Source organism: Mustela erminea, chromosome 1 (assembly GCF_009829155.1).
Source record: "Mustela erminea isolate mMusErm1 chromosome 1, mMusErm1.Pri, whole genome shotgun sequence".
Taxonomy (NCBI): domain Eukaryota; kingdom Metazoa; phylum Chordata; class Mammalia; order Carnivora; family Mustelidae; genus Mustela; species Mustela erminea.
The window spans coordinates 84,325,151-84,340,193 of NC_045614.1; the positions used below are offsets into that span (position 1 = coordinate 84,325,151).

General features: G+C 38.4%; 1 protein-coding gene across 1 annotated transcript in view; it reads right to left on the bottom strand.

Moving 5' to 3' along the window:
• Positions 1–325: 325 nt before the first annotated feature.
• The window catches only part of KCNH8 (potassium voltage-gated channel subfamily H member 8), a 371,847-nt gene continuing 357,129 nt past the window's right edge, over positions 326–15,043 (bottom strand). Inside the window, exon 16 of the mRNA XM_032332057.1 lies at positions 326–1,620. Coding sequence (XP_032187948.1) covers positions 916–1,620 — 705 coding nt within the window. The 3' untranslated portion in view covers positions 326–915. The remainder of the gene's footprint in view (positions 1,621–15,043) is intronic.

The window sequence follows — 15,043 nt, forward strand, 5'->3', positions numbered from 1 at the left end:
TCCCTACCACCACACCGGGGCCCACATACCTGACACTGGGTCCGTGTTCTTATTTCATTAATAAAATATGACCTCACGCTTCTTTTGTAATCCAGAAGCACAAGGATACATTGGTTGCAAACTGCATGCAGATAAAAGGGGGATTCCTTTTGAAACTACATCCTCTTAATAATAAATAACTTTTGATCTACTATACATAACAGTAGTGCATTTCTTGTTAAAACGGCAAGCTTTTTCTTTTTTACCAAAATGAAAAGAAAACATTCATTTCTTTATAAATATTTTAAATAGTTTAAATACATATTTCATACCAAGGATATAAAAATAGCCTCTCTTTTTTTTTTGTCGATAAATAAAGACATGTTCATTTACATGGCAAATAACGTGCAATAGCTAACCACTGGCCACCAGCTCTATTTGACTGATTGTCTAGGAGATGACATGCAGTGATAATTGTCCCTTTGCCTTCACAAAAAGAAAAATAGATCAGCAGGAGCTGTGCACTCCCGAGGCCAACAGCGCTATGGATATTGTTCAGGAATGACAAGCAGGCACTCAGGAAAAACCTTTGCTGCACTTCACAAAAGTCACCTAGGACAAAACGAATCCACAAATTCTTTGTCTGGGACTTCTAGCTGCTCAGACCCTCAGGGTCTTTGGACTTTTAAAAAGTCTGTCAAACAGACCGGTAAGAGAATACCTGTATGGGAAACTGTTTCTGCTATGTTTCTAAGGATCTAGCAAGTGTTTGCTACAGTATGGACGTGGTTCTGCCTTTGGCTGGCTCCTCAAGCACTCTCCGGCAGGACTCCCAGCTCTGCTCAGTCTTCACACCTGCCAGAGGCAAAAAAGGCAAATGAAAGCCGTCATGCAGTGGTGGGTCTAAAACGGGCAGCTGCTGCACGTGCGCGAATATCATACGTTTATGGCTTTATTATCTTTCGTTTCTGTTGTGCTTGTGACGATTTCCAGGGGAAAGTTCTCCAAGGGTTCTGCAGAGACCGGGGCCGCACCTTCCCTGTCCCAAGATCCTGGCAAGTTTTCCAGACTGAAGGAACTTGTGGCTCCCTGGCTGAAGCTGCCCTCCTCTGACCTGCTTGGGAGAACCAGGTGCAAAGACGTTTCCGAGGAGGAGCAGACTGAGGACGAGAGAGTCGCCGAAATGGACTGCAGGGGTGTCAGTGTAGAATCCGAATGTGGAGAGATGCACCTTAAAAATTGCAGGTGGCCTTCTTGGACAACCTGGTAGTGGGCAGGTGAATAACCAAGGCTTGGAGAGTGATAAAGGTCACCGTCTGCTGGATTTTGCTCGTGAGCTCCAGTTCGCTGGGGGCTGCTCCCCACGGAGGAGGGATCCACACTCCAAATGTCTGAGGTGACATTACCATGACAGAGTTGTGCTTGAGTGTAAGCGGCTCCACCGGCTTGCAAGTGTAGGCAAGGTTGGTGAGTACTCCAGGTCATCCTGGTCTGTAAGCTGTCCCCGGAGGGACACATAGATGTGGTATGCAGAGAGCAGAACCGCGATGGCTGCTGGGGTGACAGAACATTTTCTAGAAGATGCATCACATTCCTCATGTCTTTACCTAACTGAGAGACCTCCTGAGTCAATGTCGTTACCTGTGTGGATAAAGCAAAGCAGAAGGCAAGAGTCAGAGGTGCATGGTAGTGATTTCAGAGCAGGGAAACGAGATTTCTCAGTCAGAAGGGTGGAAAGGCTGCTTCCCCTCCAACCCCAGCCAAATCCAAGGGGTGAATGGAAAAGTTGGCACCCGATTGAAGCCATCCTTATTCTGAGGGAACCTAGAGAGACATTCATAGTCTGGCACTCTTAATCAGTGACTCTCAGGTTCTTGAATAAAATTAAGAGACAGGAGTCAACTATCTCTTGTATCATTTAAATACAGGCAGTATCTTTTACTTCCCCTGAGTTAGCGGGTTACACAGTGGTGCACACAAATCATTCTGGACACCTCAAAAACCAGTATAGAGTGGTGGGTATTATATATAAAGCACTCAGCAGGCCATCTGCCCGCAGCAGATAGTAAATGATAGCTCTCACTTCTGTCATTTCTGGCCAAGATCCATGCTTACCGTAGGGTCAGGGACAAACTGGCCTTCAGGGGTGATGAAGGCGGTAAGCAAGAACCCATACCAGGTTTGTGAGAAAGCGAGTTTGCAGAAAGAGGGAAAATAGCAAAATAAGAGAAACCTGCCAAACAAGTAGGTGCAGATCAGCACAGTGGGAAGCCTGGGGGTGCTGTGGTTGATCGGTGAACCTGGAACCTTATGGAATTTCAACCCAAATTGTGTGGTATGTGCTTTCTTCACTTTTCTAGGCAAGTCATTTAGCTTCTATGAGATTTTCTAAGTAAACACAACTCTCAAATACCTAAGAACCACTGAAGAGTTTTCATTATTCATTTTACACTTAAAACTAATAATAAAATTTGCCAGAGGATTTGTTTTCTTACCAACCACATCACTTTCTTAAACCAGGAAGACCACCAGAAGATTGAATCTAGCTTTTCTGGAGGGTTTACATTCTTCAAAGTGAGGAAACCCTGTATTTCAGAAGGCAGGACTTGAACAGGTTATCTTCTAATCTTCGGTGAGATTTGGAACACTAAGACGATGTTGTAATACTTCGCCTTCAACTGCTGTAAGACTGTATTTTATAAAGGACCTGCTATGACTTGAGTTTACTATCATGAATCAAAAAACTCCAATATAAGCAGCGGAACCTCTTGACTAGCCTCAAAAAGCAAAACAAAACAAAAGGCAGTTCAACTTCAGTGACGCCAGATCCAAGATTGCTGTTTTGGGCAAACTTTTTCAACAATGACATACACATTCCTAATTCCTCCAGCAGCTTAATTCAGTCCACTTCCTGTTGAGTGTGTTCTGAGACTTATTCTCCCTGGCAGGCCCACCAGGAGGTCGTGCCACTGGAACCGGGCATTTAAAAAAGGCCAGAAGGAGGTTTTTTCATGGTTCAGGCAACCCACTGGTAACACCTGCCTTGAAACTGCCAGGCCAAAAGCATTTCTGCTTTGCTGCTCGCATGGAACTCAAGGGACTCAACTGAATGCTTGTTCAGGCTTTTCAGCAGATCTGAAACTTCGGGTGATGAAAAGATACCTCTGAGCCTCACATTTAAGAGGCAAAATATTGAGTCTGAGAAAGATGCTATGTGTTCTGAAATTGTCACTGCAGGTTGTCTCATTTCATGACCTGCCAAGCCTCGATTTCACAGTGCATGGCTCATACTTAAATCAGGGTCTGGATCTTGGCGCTCTAGACATTTGCCTACGGGCTCCCCCTTGAATTGATTAGCTCTCCTATCAAAATTTCAGAAGAGAAGGCTGACACTGAATGAGATGTTTGAAGGGGTATACCGACCACCCGTTTCTGTGGACTGTCTAAGCTTCATTCCTGTATCAAATTGACATTAGCTCTCAGTACATTTTACATCCCAGGACATTTTACAAAATTACATTAGCTCCCAGTAAAACGCTTTCAACAGGCCTTTAATTAGGATTGAATAAAGATACAATCTTTGAAGAACCATTTGCATTTTAGGCATATCAACAATTATGTTATTAAATGTTTGAGTACATTTATAACACAATATGCTTTCAGGTACCCTTTTTTTCCTATTGGATCTATAAACAGTGCTAAGATAGGCAGGGACACATTATTATTTTCCCACCTGTAAAATGGGACACTATGGTCCAGAGGTTAAATTACATTTTTAAGGTCCCATATTTCATGAGGGACAGTCTTTGGCCTAGAAATCAGGCCTTCTAAGTTTGATGCTCTTTCTGTTATAGTATATTATCACACGGGAAAGGAGATATTGCTTAAGAGTTGATAGAATTTTGCTAATGTGGACAGAATTTGTGAAGATCCCAGGTGATACAAAAAAGTACCTTCATGTGTAAAATCTATCTGAAACGTTAATTCAACATCCAGTAAGTAAATACCATCATCTCGAAGTCAGAAACCAGTGAAGCACAGAAAAATCTCCTCATGTCAAATTATACAAATAAAACAACAAAAATAGTGTGCAGCAAGGGGGAGTTTGGAGTCAGACAATATATCAACATGCATATTTCTGATGAGCAATTGTTTCTAGATTTCAAAGTAAACAAATATTTTTCCTTGGGTGAAATAATTTTTGATGGCCACATCCTTGACATCAAACTTTCACTGCACACTTATCACAACTTTGAGGTTAGGAACTTTAAATGGGAATCCAGAGTCATGACTGGCTCCCGGAATGTAAACAAGCATTAACATTTCCAGAAAACAAAATCACTGTATTAGTTTGAAATAAAAGCAGCAAAGAATCCAAGGAAATAGAACTTTCTTTAGCTCTGAAGGGTAATGATCAATGTGTATCAGGGAAGAATGCTGTCACTGGGTCATTGAGGACACACCCCAGCACCTTATTAAAGTTACATGAGAGAATTAATCCCTGTGGGTACAGGATGTTTCCCTTCACAGGGACAAAGGCAACTGTCACAAGGAAAGATGGCATCTCCTGGAGGTGGATAGTCTGGTGACACTGAAGGGGACAACATACTGCCACAGAGAGTACCTCACTTTTGCTTACTGCTTTCTGCTGGGGTTGCTAACAAATTCATTCTAAAATGGGTTAGACCTTCTTAATCAAATGTGGAAAGCAAAGAATGCAGTCTCTACTTTCCAAGGGTGGTGAGACTTAATACTTTTTTATAGCATGCTAAGAAGATGTGCATTTGCTAAAAAAAGGTTGTTGGGGCTACTTTGTGAACAAGGCTCCATCCATTTAAGGAGATATACCTTCAAAATACAACTTAAAATCAGAATACTACAGAAATAGATCAGTAAAAACAAACAAAAATTCACATCAAATGAACCAAAGTTCTCCCACTTACCTCAACACCTAATCATATTCTTTAAATGTCCTGTTACTCATATTAGAAGACACAACTGTACTATGATGAACACGGGGTGTTATACTTAGTTAATGAATTATGGAACACTACATCATAATTATCAATATTATCACAAGCTCCATCTCATGTTTTTCCCTTTCCTTTCCTTTCCTGTCCTGTCCTGTCCTGTCCTGTCCTGTCATTCCTTTCCTTTCTGACCCTCAGATCAAAACCTGATCAAGAGTCAGATGCTTAACCAACTGAGCTACCCAGGCGTCCCCCCTTCAGTTTTTAGTGGCGCTTATTTACTGACTCCCATATCTCATGACTATATTCTGAGTGCTAAGTGACAAAATTAAGTTATTCAGAGTTGTCTTATCAGTTGAAATTTGGTAAACCTTTTTGCATCCCTGGCTGCTACCCAAGCTGGCTGTTTTAGATGTGGCCTTCTGATTATTTCTACTTATAAAGAGAAAACAGATAAATAAGCCGTAACTTAATACACATTTTTCTCTCCCTTGTGTGTCAAGTTATGTTTCCTTTATCCATTTTTCCTCTCCTTCCACTTCCTTCTCCTAATTCTTCTGTGAATAGGAACCCATCAGTCTGGGATTTAAGATTGTTGGCCAAACCAGTTCACCATCACCATCTGCAGAGCCAGTTGTTCACATCCAAGATTTCTCTATCCTTTCCAAAGTCCCAACTGCTAGAAAGAAGAAGTGTTGAAAACACCATCTGTGCTTCCAAGTGGTTCAGTATTCTATCCAAAACTTCGGAGCAACTAAAGATCCTTCCCTCCTCTGTTTTCCCAGTAACATGTATTTTACCACACAAATCATTGGGTGTTTAGCAGGTTTGGGGGTAGTGCATTCGGTCTTGTTGAGCAGCACCCTCTGTCATGAATAGAAAAATCCAGGCAACAAGGGACCGGTCAGTGATCCATGATAGTCCACACTCTGGTCTTTCCATACCTCTAAGGAGGAAGTCACTACTTGCCACAATTTTTCTATGTTGGCTATATCCAGGTTTTCTCAGAACTTCCATTGGCTTACAAATAGTCATTGTTGCCTACATTTCCAGAGCATCTGGTTTTCTCCTCTTATGTTTAATTTGCTTCACTGATGTGATGCTACTTCTCACCCTCCTCTTAAGCATATGCCCACAGATGCTTGTTGTGAGGATCAAATAGTTTAAGGATGTTAAAGTCTCGTTCCCATACAACTGATACTTTGTCAGGATCTCAGTATCTATCTGCATTTGGTAATGCAACACAGATCAGTTGAAAACTTCCTCACCATAGGGAATACTGGAATACCAGGAAACATTTAGCCCAAAGACAATAAAAGCCAGTTATCTATAGAACTCCTTTTCAGCCTTGGCATGGGGAGACAAACAATGCTGTTAATGGTTTTACATAATTAATTTGGGAGAAACAGAGTCTCTGAGTTTTAGCATCACCTTGCATAGATCTTTGCAGTAACAAATAGTAACAGCAATAACCAGAGTCGTTGAAAAATGTTGATTAAGATCCTGCATTTCCATTCTAAAGTTCAAGTAATTGCAGTCAGATGGATTGAGAATTCTCTATAAAAGATGCGTGAGCCAAAATACAACAATGTGCAGCTTGCTGTTGATCACATTTGAGTAAGGACCAATGTGGGGTTTGCTGGGGACAGGTATGACTGTCTTTATTGTCCTTTATAATGGCCCTGCATAAATCCTGCCATTTATAAATCTTCGTTGATACATGGTAATTTAATGAATAATAAGGTGGATGGTTTATTTCTTAATATGAGTTTCTGGTGTTTTCATTTGAACTTAAGAAACTTTTACCAATCTCCCACAAATAGCACTGCAAGACACAGAAGTAATTATCACTATAGCCCTAGCAGGGAAGAATGTTTTATATCATCTCAGTGTCTCATGGATACCCCCATTACTTCAAAATGGGAGATTTACAAACCACTGTGTTATTACATAGTTGAGAAAAATCCATCTGTGGTGCTTGTGCCCTAGTGTCCCAATAAGACTGTGCACTGCCAGTTTTTATAGTTAGATTGTGTGCCTTTTGGTGTAAACACAGATTTGCTGTTCTGGTGTGTCTTTGCATCATGCCTTTTAGGAACAGCAGTGTGAGCTTCATGAGGAAGACCAGAACATCTCTTTGAAAATACCTTTTATTTCACATCAAAAGTAGCTAACTCTTGCCTTCTATTACTCATGTTTTACATTTTTCAATCTTGGTTATTGGCATGGTATGATTCATGGCCTCTGAGTATAACTGGAACTTCAATTGATAGGAAAAAAATGCCATTTCCATTTTTGTGCATTCAGTGAGCAGATGGGGAATGCATCTGTTGATATAATCCTCTTAGCTTGAAGAGTTCTTGACCCGTCACTCAATTTTTGCCAAACATGTATACATTTTCCTGCTAGACACAATTTTCCTAAATTCCGGGTACTAATTACACCAATCCTCCCCCCGCTGCCACAAACACATATACATTTTTACGAGCTCTGATTCAGGTAATTAAATGGTCTTTCATTTAATCTTTTGTTATGTTGCATATTTATTATGGGATTCAGGATTCAGACAAGTTCAATCAAACTCCATAAGCAGGCAAAACAAAAAGGACGATCGGCATAATTTCATCCTTGTGTCTTTTGCTTCACAACACATTCAAAAACAAATGACAGTCTTTTTATCTGTCAGCTAAAATAATAATCATACTTGGCACTTGCATAAATTTTGTCCAAATGAGAATCTCAATCCTATTACTAACAAACGTTGTAAATCTTGTTCTGCAGCTGGAGAGACTAGAATGTTGGGAGGTGAAGTGGCTTATCCAAGGTCACACAGGAATAGTACCAAGGGCTTTACTTTTGCAGGTGCATCTGGTGCCTTTTCAATTATAATAAGAGAAGAATTACAAGACTTGAAAGTGATTACTCCAGTGGTTTCACTGAATTTCTGCAAACTCAGGCCTTTGGACACAACTTTATTACTTTAGCTGTACTATTTTAATCCATTATTTATCAACCCTTTTGATTGCTTTCTTCAACTGTTTTCCTACTTTCTGTGACAAAGTTTGATTAGTATTCAATTTGCTATCTCGTTGAGGGATCCTCACTGCTATTAGTGAATACCAAACATGAGTCTGTCTCATCTCAGAACCAACTGTATAGATCGCTTATCAAGACAATGTATAGAGGAATCACCTGGGGATCTTGACACCAAGTATATTCAGATTCAGTAGGTGTAGGGTGGGATTCTGCATCTCTAACAAGCTCCCAGTTGATGCCAATGCTGCTAGTTTGTACTCTCAGGGAGTACTCTAACTTTGGTTAACTCCTCATGTACGGGTCTTTCAGTAAGAGCTGAGAATTTAAACAGCTTTCTTCAATTCTTTTGGCAAGTCTGTAGTTGGAGTTTTTTATTTGTTTAGATCTTCTTTAATTTCTTTCAACAATATTTTGTTATTATTGGTGTACAAGTCTTGTACCTCCTTGGTTAAATTTATTCCTAAGTATTTTATTCTTCTTGATGTTACTGTTAATGGGATTGTTTTTCTTAATTTCTCTTTCTGACAGTTATCAGTGTATAGATACAACTGATATAGATACATCCTGCAACTTCACTGAGTTCCCTTATTAGTTCCAACAGATTTTGGTGGAATCTTGAAGATTTAGGGTCTTCATGATTGTCAAAGCTGTTGTCTTTGTTCTTGGTGGCTCCCAGTAGTTGAGGGTGTCCTAAGATCTGTCAGTGTCCCAAAGTGGAGGATCATAGAGAGCACCTAGGTGCAGGTGGATTAGGAGCTGGGCTCTAAGGTAGCAGCTGGGACAATATGCAGTTATATCTGTTACAGGGAGAAACTAGGAGATGAACATTTCTGCATGATCCCTCTCTGCTGAACCTGAATATACAACGATAGAGATGTTCTTACACCCATTTTTTTTTTTCGCTTTTCAAAATTTAAATTCAATTAATTGGCATATAGTGTATTATTAGTTTCAGAGACTGAGCTCAGTGATTCATCAGTTTTATATAATACCCAGTGCTCATTACATTATGTGCCCTCCTTAATGTCCATCCCCTCACTTCCTATGATTAAGAGTGTTTTATGGTTTGTCTCTCTTTCTCTGATTCCATCTGATTTCCCTCCCTTCAGCTATGAGCCTCTGTTTTGTTTCTTAAACTCCACATATGAGTGAGAACATGTAACTGTCTTTCTCTGATTGGCTTATTTCACTTAGCATAATACTCTCTAGTTGCATCCATGGTGTTGCAAATGGCAAGGTTTCATTTTTTTTTTTTTTCTTTTTTGATGGTGGAGTAGTATTCCATTGTATACATATACCACTCTTTATCCATTCTTCTGTTGTTGGACATCTGGGCTCTTACCATCATTTGGCTATTGTGGACATTGCTGCTATAAACATTGGGATGCAGGTGCCCCTTCAGATCACTACATTTTTATCTTTGGGGTAAATACTTGGTAGCGCAATTGCTGGGTCATAGAGTAGCTCTATTTTTAACTTTTTAAGGAACCTCCATACTGTTTTCCAGAGTGGCTGAACCAGCTTGCATTCCCACCAACAGTGTAGGAGGGCTCCCTTTTCTCTGCATCCTCACCAACACCTGTCATTTCCTGACCTGTTAATTTTAGCCATTCTGAGTAGTGCGAGGTGGTATCTCATTGTGGTTTTGATTTGTATTTCCTTGATACTAAGTGATGTTGAATGTTTTTTCATGTGCTTTTTGGCCATTTGTATGTCTTCTTTGGAGAAATGTCTGTTCATTTTTTTCTGTCCATTTCTTCATTGGATTATTTGTTCTTTGGGTGTTGAGTTTGATAAGTTCTTTATAGATTTTGGATACTAGCCCTTTATCTAATATGTTCTTACATCCATTTAAGACTTACTTTTGTTTGCTATGATCCTGTAGGATTTGTGAACTTGGCTTTCAGAGCTAAGTGCTTTGAGGGTCTTAGTTGGGGGCACTAAGTCCAAACTCTCCAATGCTGGGACTTAGGGGTTCCTTCTTGATGGCATGGCACTTTATCTGGGGTGGTATTTTTGCTTTATGTGTCCCAACCTTTCCAATCAGTCTCCATGTGGGGATTTTCTCATTCACCTGATACGTCAGTTATTCAACTTTTTAAAAAATCATTCCTTATTTTATGTTTCTCTCAGAGGGAATTATTCTGCATATAGATGTACATTCAGTGTGTCTGTAGGAGGAAGGAAATTCAGAAGCTTATTATGCTGCCATTTGGGGGCATTTGTTAGCTATTTTATGTGTTTTAACCATTGTATTTAAGAAATTTTTTTATTTATTTGCCAGAGAGGGACTACAAGCAGGAGGATGGCAGGCAGAGGGAGAAGCAGGTTCCCTGCTGAGAAAGAAGACTGATGCAGAATTTGATCCCAGGACTCTGGGATCATGACCTGAGCTGAAGGCATATGCTTAACTGACAGCCATACAGGCCTCTTGTTACCCTTACTGTACTTGTTATTCTTACCAAAATTATCCCATCTTTGGTGAATGGAAGACTCTTTATACTGGCTCCTGAGCTCTTCTGACATCATCCTAGTAGTGTTTGTACACTAAGGTATCTTAAACTTATGTGTATTTCATGTCCCCAGAAGTGAAACAGCTATTTAAAGACACTCTTGTTTCTTTTATTGGGAAATTATATCTGAGACCATAATTGATACATAGAGATACTGACTGTTATTGGGCTGGTCATTGTTTATACTCCTTTTCTGTTGAAAGAGCTTGGAATTGTATGCATGTACATGAGAGACAATATAGGTTCATATTAATATTACTAATTCTATTTCAGTATTACAGGATTTTAACATTTTATATATTACATTTGTATCTCCTTTACACTGTGAATTCTGGTTATTGAGGTATAGAAGATGAGAGAGTTAGGATATCCAATAATGACTCATTTGCTTTATCCCCCATTATACATACAACAGTTGCAGTATATCAATATTAGTACTACCATTACAAATTATGAATACTGAAAACAATTTAAAAATTTGGGGGAGGCATATTCTAGTCTAATTTTCTCTCCTCTCCCCTTTCAGTGTTTCATCCATATTTACATTGTCAGAGACTATGGTCTTTGAAAACTTAATACCTTCTCTTCTTTAACTTTCATTTAGACTTGATACTATAAATAAGTACATATTTAATGCTGATTAACTTGTCCTATCACAATTCTTTCAAATTATCTTGGTTTTCTGAATCTTGTTCTTGAGAATATTCTTCAGGAAATGTTTATGGGAACAATGTTCCTTGAGTTTTTTCATGGTAGCAGTTTGGTACCTGATGGTCATTTTTGCTGGATATAAAATCCTTAGTTTACATTTTCTTTACATTTTGTATATTTTGTATGTTACTCCATTCTTTTGCACAAAATGTTGTTGTCTAAAAGTCTAACAACAGTCTAGATTTTTCCCTTGCATGTCCCATATAAGACCTTTTTTATCTAGATACCTAGTGTATATTTTTTCTTAAAGACCAGTAATTTCACTAGAATATGAAATTACAATATGCACCTTCAAAAAAACTTTCAGGATAAAGCTGTAATAACAGTGTTTTGTTGCCAGTTATCAGGTTTGATTTAAAAATACATTTTAAAAAATCAGTTTATTACCAGTGGACTCCTCCCCACCTATCATTTTATCTGCTTTAGAATGTGCTCTTTTTCTTTTCTTTCTTTCCTTTTCTGGACTTGAAAATGCTAACATGTGGAATAGTCATAAGTGGGAAACATATATGGGAAAACATATTTGGGAAATGTATATCTCTCCTTGAGAAAACATACAGTATATTTTATTAGGATTTTTTGAAAATCCCTTTCTAAAATTATCATATCTTAAAATTATTTGTCCATGATTAAACCCGATATTACATTTAAGTATATACGGGCAATTTAAGGAACCAAAGATTCAAATCTTAACGTGGGTATCTAATATTTCAGAAGGAAATCTTTTCAGGGAACACCAAGGATGGACTTCTTCAAAAGCTAATCTAATAAAAGGAAAATTGGGATCCAGGTTTGATTTTAGGCCTTTCTATACTTTTTGCTGCATATATGATTATCTCTGAGCCTTAATTTACTCATTTGTGATAGAAGCAGCTCACATGATGGGATTTCTGGTGTCTCTTCAAACTCAAAACTGGAATTTCATTTTTCTCTTCTATTCAGTGTTCTAATGTATTATGGCTAAAATATATATAATGCATAATTCAGCATTTTTATACATTCATCACCATAAATGTGTGCCTACTGTATGCCAATCATAGCAAAGAAAAAGGCAGATAAAGAATCTTGTCCTCATTCAACTGACATCCTAATGAGAGGATAAATACAGTGAAAAAGTAGATAACTAAACTATGTACCATAACAGAAGTTTGATAGGCTATGAGGGAAAAAATATTTGGAATTAAATTTGGGGATCAGAGACTTCTGTTTTAAAAGACTGGTCAAGGAAGACCTCACTGAGAAGTTGACATTTGAACATAGGCTTGAAAAAAGAAAGAGAGATGTCCAAGCAGATATTGAGGAAGAGCTTTCTGAACAGAGAAAACAAATACAAGATCCTCAGGTGCTTTCATAAACTAACATGATAGACAATAATGTCTGTTCTGGAAGTGTCATCTGTAGGACACTGAGATCATTTGTGGTTATCTTAAGAAATTAGAACAAGAGAAAGGAACAGCAGCAAAGGAAGTTAATCATGATCATTAAAGATCTGTATAAGTAAAGTTTGTCATATGTCATATGAGTAAAGTTTCATGTCATATGAGTAAAGTTTCAAGGAAGAGAGAGCATTCAGAGAAGAGGAAAATATATCACAGAGTGAGGAGGAAGAGAGATATGAACTACCTTCAAAATTTAAAATATTTTCATTAAAATCAACCATTTATGTTCATTTTTCTATGCAACTCAAGAAGAACAGAAGTAGAAAATATAAATAAAAGTCTTTGCAAGAGTTATATGAGCTAAATACAGAAGATAATTTTCTAATAGCTAAACTAATTGAGGAATGAGTTGGCTATTATCAGAAGCATTTGTGGAAATTTTTTTTAAAGATTTATTTATTTATTTTAGAGAGGGAGAGATGGAAAGGGAGAGAGAGAATGACTGGGAGGAGCAGACAGATGGAGAGAGAGAATTCTCAAACAGACTCCCTGCTGAGCACAAGCCCAACATGGTGCTCCAAGGACCCAAAGATCATGACCTGAGCCAACATTAAGCATCAGAAGCTTAACCAACTAAGCCACCTGTGTGTCCTGCATTTGGAGAATTTTTAAAAAATTTTTTAAAGATTTTATTTATTTGAGAGACATAGAGAGAGAACATAAGCAGAGAGAGGGAGAAGCAGACTCCCTGCTGGGCAGGGAGCCCAACATATGACTCGATCCCAGGACCCTGAGATTATGACCTGAGCTGAAGGCAGATGTTTAACTGACTGAGCCATCCAGGCGCACCTTGAGAACTTCTGAAAGTACAGATACCAAATGTCAACCCAATGCTGGGCCAACAGAAATGTTATTTTAAAAATATTTATTGATATTAAATATATTTTATATATTAGTTTATAAAAATATCTATAATCATGTATAATATTCTAGATAATCTGAAAGCACAACTAGGTTTAGGAACTGCTGGTGTAGCTTTTTCTGGGGGTATAGTGAGCTCCTTACTACTGAAAATGTTCAGGCAAAATAACTTCTTACTGATCACTTCAGAAATAAAAATCCCATACTGGGAGATAAGCCAAAATAGGTGGCCTCTGAGATACCTCCCAAATTTCAGATTTTATGATTCTACCACATTATGAAAATACAATAATATCAAAGCTGATGTTGCTTAAATATTTGTTTTAGAACCCATATGCCCATTAAGATAACGGGTAAACTTTCTTTTACCATTATTTATAAAAGTTGATTACTTCAAATTCTACCCTATCATATGGTCATATAAGCATAAAAAGGAGATTTGACTAACTTAGTATTGATTTATAATATTGTGTTTATTTCTAATTGGGCACAAGTAAATGGGAATTGTCAGTTCCTATTGTCTAGGTGCCTTATGGTTCTTTAACAAAGAGACTGAAAAAAATCCCTAAACCTTCCCAAGTTCATATATGCTTATTTTCTAGTACTAAACATTGACTGACTTGAGATATAGGATATTCTCTACTGTACTTCAGTAAAGTCTGAGTACTTTAACAGCAACATTAATAATAACAATAATAATAATTTTGAGGCAATTCACAGAATTTTTTTGAGCTATAATCAAAGTCTTTAAGAGCCTTGGGGAAGGTAGAAATATACACATGAAAATAACATAAAATTTTATAAAAGAAAATACTGAATGGCAAGGATAGAAAGCAGGTGTTAAAGCTCAGAGAAGGGACTTAAGATTTGGCATTCATCATAGAAGAATCAAGAGCAATAATAGGAGATTGGAGGTAGAATCAGAGCCCTTTTCAAAGATGTATGATGTTCTCATTTTTAAAAGGGGGATATTCATGTATTAGGAGAGGATAAGAAAGAAAAGTTCCCTGAAATCCCTTCCAACTGTAAGATTCTATAAAAAAATTCTAATACTGGGGCACCTGGGTGGCTCAGTGGGTTAAGCCTGTCTTCGGCTCAGGTCATGACCTCAGGGTTCTGGGATCAAGCCCTGCATCGGCTCTCTGCTCAGCAGGGAGCTTGCTTCCCCCCTCCCCTCTCTCTGCTTGCCTCTCTGCCTACTTGTGATTTCTGTCTATCAAATAAATAAATAAAATTAAAAAAAATTCTAATACTATCTATAGCTGCTGGATTGGACCAATTATTGAACTTAATTTTTCTATTGATGAGGGGAAAATGGCAGAGAAGTTTGTTGTTTTAAACATTTTTCAACTTGTGGGGCTCCTGGGTGGTGCAGTCTGTTGGGCGCCTTGCTGTTGGCTCAGGTTGTGGTCTCGGGGTCATGGATCTCATGGGCAAGCCCTGTGTCCAGCTCTGGGTTCAGCATGGAGTCTGTTTAAGACTCTGTACTCCCATCCCCGCTGCCTGCACTCTCTCACTTGCTCTATCTCTCTCT